This window comes from Leguminivora glycinivorella, chromosome 9 (genome assembly GCF_023078275.1).
Source record: "Leguminivora glycinivorella isolate SPB_JAAS2020 chromosome 9, LegGlyc_1.1, whole genome shotgun sequence".
In the NCBI taxonomy this organism is placed as follows: Eukaryota; Metazoa; Arthropoda; class Insecta; order Lepidoptera; family Tortricidae; genus Leguminivora; species Leguminivora glycinivorella.
Window position 1 is genome coordinate 23,161,971 of NC_062979.1, and position 8,322 is coordinate 23,170,292.

At 38.5% G+C, this 8,322-nt stretch overlaps 2 protein-coding genes across 2 annotated transcripts in view; both read left to right on the forward strand.

Annotated features, from left to right (window-relative positions):
* Nucleotides 1–8,322, forward strand: part of LOC125229781 — a 517,609-nt gene that overhangs the window by 150,685 nt on the left and 358,602 nt on the right. The window lies entirely within an intron of this gene.
* LOC125229354 (mucin-2-like) lies at nt 6,985–7,545 on the forward strand. Its single transcript, XM_048134175.1, has one exon. It carries the CDS (start codon nt 6,985–6,987, stop codon nt 7,543–7,545), a length of 561 nt encoding a protein of 186 aa, XP_047990132.1.

Below are 8,322 nucleotides of genomic sequence, written 5' to 3' on the forward strand. Positions count from 1 at the left end.
CCGCCGGCCCACCAAATAACTATGGAACCATTCAACTACCGCAGGAGATACATTAAGTGAGCGCAATATGCCAAGTAAGATATCGAAGTCGACTGAGTTAAAAGCGTTACTGAAGTCAAGAAGCGATAGTACCGTGATCTTGCGATTATCCATACCGACCCGGATATCGTCAGTAATTTTTACAAGAGCTGTAGTAGTGCTATGCCCTGTACGAAAACCGGATTGATATGGATTCATGAGCGCATGTCTGTTCAAAAAAGAAGTGAATTGCTGATGGACCAAGCGCTCTAAAACCTTGGATAGGAAAGGAAGAATGGAAATGGGACGGTAGTCAGAGAAGGAAGAGGGACTGGACTTTTTTGGCAAAGGAATAACGTCGGCTTCCTTCCAAAGCGACGGGAAAACATTGGATGAAATGGAACTATTTAAGATAGAAGTGATAATGGGCGCTACAATATCAATTAGAGGGAGGATCATATTTCGGCTTAAGTTATCGACTCCAATGGCATTAGACGAAATGGCGATAACGTTCTTTTTAACTTCACTTTCGGAAAATTGGACAAAACAGAAAGGGGGATAATCAGGAGTAGGGATACTTGAAAGAAAGTTAAGGGTGTCTGTCTTAACTGACCCAGCAAAAGAGGTAGAAGAAGAGAAGTGCAGGTTAAGAAGATTAAGGTCAACACCATCACTGGTAGAGTTATGAGGTTGCTTCCCAACTCCAAGCGACTTTAAGAATTTCCAAACTTTGGCAGGATTCCCAGATTCAACGGAATTGTGGATGTGTCTTCTTTGGGCGTCTCGACAAATTGTACTACACCGATACACACGTAGAGCAAGGTACTTAGCCTTATTTTTATCCGAGGGGTGTCCCTTAAATTTAGATTTAGCCGAATTCTTTTTTGCTATTAATAACCTAATGTCCTCGGTAAGCCAGGGAGCAGGAAGGTGCTTCATTTTTACCGGGCGAATAGGGGCGTGAATATCATAAAGATGAGTCAGAGCAGAGTTAAAGCGAGATACCTTATCATCCACCGAAACAGCCCCCAACACCTCACCCCAGTCGAACCTCGAGGCATCCTCACGAAGTTTTTCAACACACATCCGACTAAAATTGCGCAGAAAGAGTATTTTTGGTTTGACCTTAGGGGGACGGATTTTGTACGACAAAAAAAGCAGATGATGATATGAAAAAGCATCCGCCGGGTACTGGCTAAATCTTTCAACATGATCCATAGACGAAACAAAAGTAAGGTCGAGAAGCGACGGAGAACAGTTAGGAAAAAAGTGCGTCGGACCTGATGGCAGAATGGACAAGTTGCAAGCTTCAGCAAGGGATTTAAGAGACTTGGATCGGAAGTCATTTTTCAGAAGGCATGTATTAAAATCCCCCATAACGATATGATGGGTATACGATGGCATCAAATCTTCAAGAAGCTTTTCAAAAGAAGAGAAATAGTTAACGTGAAGGGAGGGAGAGTAAAATACACCTAAAAGGACTTTAGAGTGAGACAGAGTGAGACAATAGTTGAATCATCAAAATGTTATTCATAGAACTCTACAGATTTTACTAAATCCCGCAAGACTCAATTTCCCACATAACAAGTAATATTTTAATATACAATTTTATTGTTAGACAACGTCCAAATAAAATCAAGACTATTCGACTTCAATAGTTTACGACTTACGACATGTCGCAAGGACGCTCCTGAACCGATCTCATTATAACAGGAAAAACGCGATGTAGGAAATGAACGTTCAACGTACAGCGACATCTATCGGCAAATTGAGTAAACTAATGCGCGCGAGCTAGTATGGAAGATGATTTTTATGGAATAATTGTTTATTGCGTGAATCGATTTTAACCATTTTGCCTCTATTTGAAAGCAGCTAATTTCATTGTTATTTTGTTAAAAAATACAGGTACAATAAACACCCGCAAGGATGTTGAAATTGAAAATGTAAATCTGAACGGTTTTTTATAAATAAAAAAAAATGTTTTCAAGATACGTGTACGATTTTATTTTTCCTAAAATATTCATTATAATAGCCATGTTTGGTGAAAATTTCATAAATTTATGTTGGTAAACTTCGGAGATAAGGGGGGGGGAACGGTATTTTTTTTTACATTTTCCTCCAAAAAACATTTTTTTTCCACAACCAAAAAAATATTAAAAATAGTTTTGATATGTACAATTTGAGCTCTTTCTAACGATACCCCACTTGATCTAGTTACTTGAAATTTTCAGTTTGCCCCCCTTTCATTTTGCCCATTTTCTATCATTTATATTAATTAATTAAAAAAAAAATACTTTCAACTTGTAGAGGTTCACAATGTTTATAACTATTCCAAATTTAATATCGGTAGCATAAGTAGTTCTCGAGATATTTAACAATGTGACAGACGGACAGACAGACGGACAGAGTCGCACCATAAGGGTTCCTGTTGTACCTTTTAGGTACGGTACCCTAAAAATCACGTCAATTCATCGCCCCGTTTTGTCGTGAAAGACGGACAAACAAACAGACACACACACTTTCCCGTTTATAATATTAGTATGGATAAATGTCCTTCAGACCTATTATCGCCTGGTAATCATTTTGACAGTTCATTTCCTCGTATAGCCGGAAAAATACTGTAGATAAGTACCAAATATCTGGGCAACCGAGCTTCGCTCGGTTCTGTTTCGTATCCTTGACATGTGTCGCCATCTAGTTGAAAAATGAATAGTACCTACATCGAGCGAAAGAATTCTCAGCCTTAACAACACAACTACTCCACACGAGATGGCGCGCATTTCGCCACAAAAACTCAAATAGTGTATTTTTCTATTCGTTTTAGCCTTGACCTGTGTCGCCATCTAGTGTTTGCAATAAATAGTACTTACATCAACCGAAAGAATTCTGTCTTAACAGTACAACTACTGCACACGAGATGGCGCGCGAAGAAAAACGCATGAAAACTCGAAAATTCGCGTTTTCCGGGACCTAAGGATAAGTTAGACCGATTTTTCACCCCTAAAAACCCCCACATAACAAATTTCTGCGAAATCGTTAGAGCGGTTTCCGAGATCGTCAGTGTAAATAAATATATATATATATATAAATAAATAAATAAATATACAAGAATTGCTCGTTTAAAAGTATAAGATAAGGAAAATTGAAACAAACATTTGGATAACACGGAAGTGTGTTGGAACGCTAACGATGACCACTGGCCTATTTCACAATAGCGACAATAGTCGCCCGACTGAGACACCTCGCCGTTCATTTGATGTTCAAGGAAATATTGACGCTGAGTAACAATGTTACTTATCAACACAGAAATAGGCACAGAATTGTCAGTGTAAAGTGTGGAGAAATAGCCCACTGTCTGAAACATTTCTTACTTAAACAATTAATATAATTTCTTTATCTTTTTTAGGGTTCAGTAGTCAACTAGGAACCCTTAAAGTTTCGCCATGTCTGTCTGTCTGTCCGTCCGTCCGTCCGTCCGTCCGCGGATAATCTCACTAACCGTTAGCACTAGAAAGCTGAAATTTGGTACCAATATGTAAATCAATCACGCCGACAAAGTGGTAAAATAAAAAGTGGAAAAAAATGTTATCCCCCCCCTACATGTAAAGTGGGGACTGATTTTTTTTTTCATTCCAACCCCAACGTGTGATATATTGTTGGATAGTTATTTAAAAATGAATAAGGGTTTACTATAATCGTTTTTTGATAATATTAATATTTTCGGAGATAATCTCCCCTAAAGGAAAAAAAGTGTGTCCCCCCTCCTCTAACTTTTGAACCATGTGTTTAAAAAATATGAAAAAAATCACAAAAGTAGAACTTTATAAAGACTTTCTAGGAAAATTATTTTGAACTTGATAGGTTCAGTAGTTTTTGAGAATAATACGGAAAACTACGGAACCCTACACTGAGCGTGGCCCGACACGCTCTTGGCCGTTTTTTTTTATATTATTTATATTATAGATGGGCTTACTCTTGGCCACAGACTAGCAAAAGGCAAAGACTCACCCAGTGAGCTCGCCCAGAAGATGCCTGTTCACTCTTGATTTGAAAGTTGCCGGGCTATATGAGCTCGGAAATATAAGCCTACTAGTTTTTGCCCGCGGCTTCATTCGCGTTAGAAGGAGACAAAGTAGCCTATGTCACTCTTCATCCCTTCAACTATCACGCTTAAAAAATCACGACAATTCGTCGCTCCGTTTTGCCGTGAAGGACGGACAAACAAACAGACACACACAGTTTCCCATTTATAAATATTAGTATGGATATAGTCTTTAAAGTATCCATGTTATTAACTGTGTGGCCCAATCGTACCTCAGGGTTCAATTTGGCAGGTACTCAAGCAGTATCATAACCTGGCGTTTTGCATAGTTTAATTGGGCTGCTCCATTCTCCCCGTAAAGGGTATTAAGGGGTTAGCTAGTAATTACTGTACGGCGGGCAAACTTGGTTGCATTTCGAAAGGTACACCCAGGATTTACCCCTATAGTTAAGATTCATTGTTTGCATAAGATGTGTTAAGTCTAGAGATGTGAGAAGAGATACGAATGAAACCAACTCAAAATTGACAATCAGGATCGACACAGAGAATATTAGGCTAGTTTCCTACTAGTCAAATCAGCTTCCTTTTAAGAACTGTCAAAACGATTTGCTAATAAATATGGAATTACTATGAAATACTGAGGGAGTGACGTCCCGGTCAATACATTTACTTTATATCATTCTCTTTGACTTATTAAATAGATATTATGTTAAAAAATAACTACTGTCCATATTTTTCTTCTGATTTCGTGGTGCTTTATTATTTCGTGCACTGCATTTTTTTTTATTTAAATCTAGGAAACTAGCCTATTACTGTTGAACTAAAATGTGTCTCAGTACATAGACTCGACTGCCATCGAACCACGGTTTTGACAATTTGGCCCATATTCTTCTATCTATGTGCAAAGAGGATAGAATTATAGTAAAAGTCTTCGATGTGTTAAAATTGACTATAATTAATATTAATATTAGTGCTATCTACCCGAGAGTCAACCAAAGGTGTGGCGCCATCTAGACTACCAAACCTTTCTCTTGATGGTTTCAAGGTACCTTTTCTCTTAATCTTTATCTATCTATACGGAGTTATACATATATGTTTCTTTTTTTTTTTTAATTGATTTATCAAAAATTACAATTTACTGTGGGTACAGTCAAGTGTAAAAATATGGGTGCGTACAACTTATCAAAAATATGTCCCATAGCACTTTATGTCGGCGGAATAAGGTCTCGGTACATATTTTTGAGCAGATAAAATCGATACGTATTTTTGCACTTGACTGTACCTTACATTAATGTTTCGCCAACCTGCGGAGCAGTTGGCGTTGCGCTCAATCTATTTCTAAAAGTAAAGGTATGTAGGTAGGTACACTATTTGTCCAGGGGGCGACCCTTGAATCTCGCATACGGGATTTTGTTACTAAAATACCGGTTGTAAACGGTGACTTGCTTATTATTTTCAGTGACAATTTTCTGAATTCAAACGCGTGAGACTCTGTATGTATGTATGTATGTCTCTTACAAAGATATTGGATAACAGGTATTTATAGAACCCGTAGATTACTACGGGTTCTATAAATACCTGTTATCCAATATCTTTGTACCAAGATTACTTGGTTTCGGATTAACCGTGAAAGAAGCCCCAGAACTGCGGCCAAATTACACGTGAACTCCGATAAGTTTTGGCTGATGAAACAAGTTTCATTAAAATATTTGTATGGAATATTCCGTAAAATTGTGACATAACATACATTATATTGATTCTAGCTTTTGCCCACGGCTTCGCTCGCGTTAGAAAGAGACAAAAAGTAGCCTATGTCACTCTCCATCCCTTCAACTATCTCCACTTAAAAAATCACGACAATTCGTCGCTCCGTTTTGCCGTGAAGGACGGACAAACAAACAGACACACACTTTCCCATTTATAATATTAAGTATGGATAAGGTATTTTCATTAATCAGAACGGTTCGATTTTATTTCACATTGCTTTCCTGGAAACGTCTTTCATGGAATTTTTTATGAACCGGATTATCCATTACGAACCGGAAATATACAACATGAAAAGGTAACTTTAACTTTGTGATAAGCATAAACGTCGGACATCGATACCACTAAGGCTTAGAACAATTTTAAAACTGAAAATGCCTGTCTTGAGTGATGACTTGAACTCATGCGCGGATCCAGGGGGGGGTCATGGGGGTCATGGGGGTCATGACCCCCCCTGGAGCCTAGGTTGGCCATACAAATAGACCACGTGACCCCCCCCCCCGGGGCCTGGGCCTTTACCACGTGACCCCCCCTGGGCACGAAGCTGGATCCGCGCTTGCTTGAACACATGGCTATAACTAACTAAATATTTCCAATAACTATGTAGATTAAATGGGACCTGACATTTTGCACTTCTACATTTATAACGTCAACACATTTCAACACACATACAATGATTGAAACGAAACCATTTCTATCGGGCTATCGGTAAAACTTTATAAAAAAGCAGGTTAGTTTCGAAACTAAATTTTTGCTAAATTGTTTTAGTGTCTAACGTCAGATTTGTAATCCGACCGGAAATCAAAGAACAACAGCAGATAGTCTCAAAACTTACCTTGATAACAACTCAATGACGTTACTCTACCACATTAAGAGGTCACTGCCGAGTGCCGACGTGACCAGCCTTCTTATCCTTATAATTCTGCCTTAGTTTATTCACTAAACATCCCTAATACATCCACATATAGCCAGTACAACTTGATCTTCAAACGTATTAGAACTACGCAGCACGAAGAATTCTATCTAGTGGTCGTTTTGAGAATAGCCACGGATCGTCCTTAGATACCATTTATGATACAACAATGAACCATAAACATTTTAACCAGTATAAATTAAGCAGGACAGTATCATCCACATCATTCAGTGATTAGCGATCAAAGATGAAGTTCCTCATCGTTTCTTGTTTCGTTGCCGTAGTGGTGGCCGAGCTGCCTTCGCCGCCTCGCTTCAGACCAGCGAGGTTCAGGTCGCAAAGGCAAGAGCTGGCTCCAACAACGACTGATTCACCTACAGAAGCAACGACTACAGACGGTGCACCTTACCCTGCTTCGGGTTGGAAGCCTGAACAGCCTTTTACGCTTCCGAATGAAGCCGAAGCAGCTGCTCCTTACCCAGCAGCAGGTTGGAAACCAGCACAGCCTTTTACCCTCCCTAACGAGCCACCAGCTACCAACTACGGAGTCCCTGACACAAGTTACGGAGCACCTGACAACACCTATGGTGCACCTACCACTGATGCCACGCCTACAGAGAATCCTGAAGCTGAGAAGTTAGAAGGTCCAGTGGAAGTACAGAAGAGCATTGGCACTTACTACGTGTTGCTTCCCAATGGAGAGCTGCAGGAAGTGAGGTTTATGACGGAGAATGATGTACAGAACATGAAGTACACCACGAGACTGCAGCTGCAGAACAGGGCCCCGCTGTTTGTGTTCAGACCCTAAGTGATTGTAAAATTATTAAATTCAATAAAGTAGTTAATACTCATTTTCTTGATATTTTGCTTGGACTATCAGAACGTGAGCCAAGGTAACTAAAGTTCACAAGCTAAACATAATCAGTAATTCAAAAATGAATTGTGCTAATGTTTAGAAAATATATAATATATGTATAAATATATATCCATAAATATATGTCCATTAGTAACAATGTTGAATGTAAGTTTAAGATAGTAAAGTAGTTAGTCCGAATATCTAATAAAGGTAGGTTGTAAAATTAAATTACTGCTTTCGTTTCTTTTAGAGTTCTTTGTTCGTAGCAACAGTGTTGTAATATTCTCTCTGTCCGTTTAACCGCACAGCACGGGTATAAGATCAACCAATTTTAATCCTTAGTCACTCTTGAAGCCTGTCTTATTGACACCGTCTTTTATTTTACTGCAGAACTTCTACAGTGGCCTAAAATTCAAATGGGTTCACTTTCTTAGACAGAAACAAACCATGACATTTTCGATGATAATGATGAAATATCGGGAGCTCGGCAAAAATCAAAAAGGTAATCACGGTCTATATCCCAGTCAATATTAAGTCTAAACAAACCATTTTCTTAATTTTTCAGATTCTATTGACGAAATTACCCACAAAACAATAAATAACAACCCATATTTAGTGATAAATTAATTCGCCGAATTTATAATTAACATTCTACAATAATAGAGATTTCCGTATTAATTTACGTAACATGTTACAGGCAACGTTCAATGTTTTAGTGGATAAATTACT

Coding starts and splice junctions, on each gene's coding strand:
- LOC125229354 (XM_048134175.1), top strand. CDS start 6,985: ATGAAGTTCCTCATCGTTTCTTGTTTCGTTGCCGTAGTGGTGGCCGAG.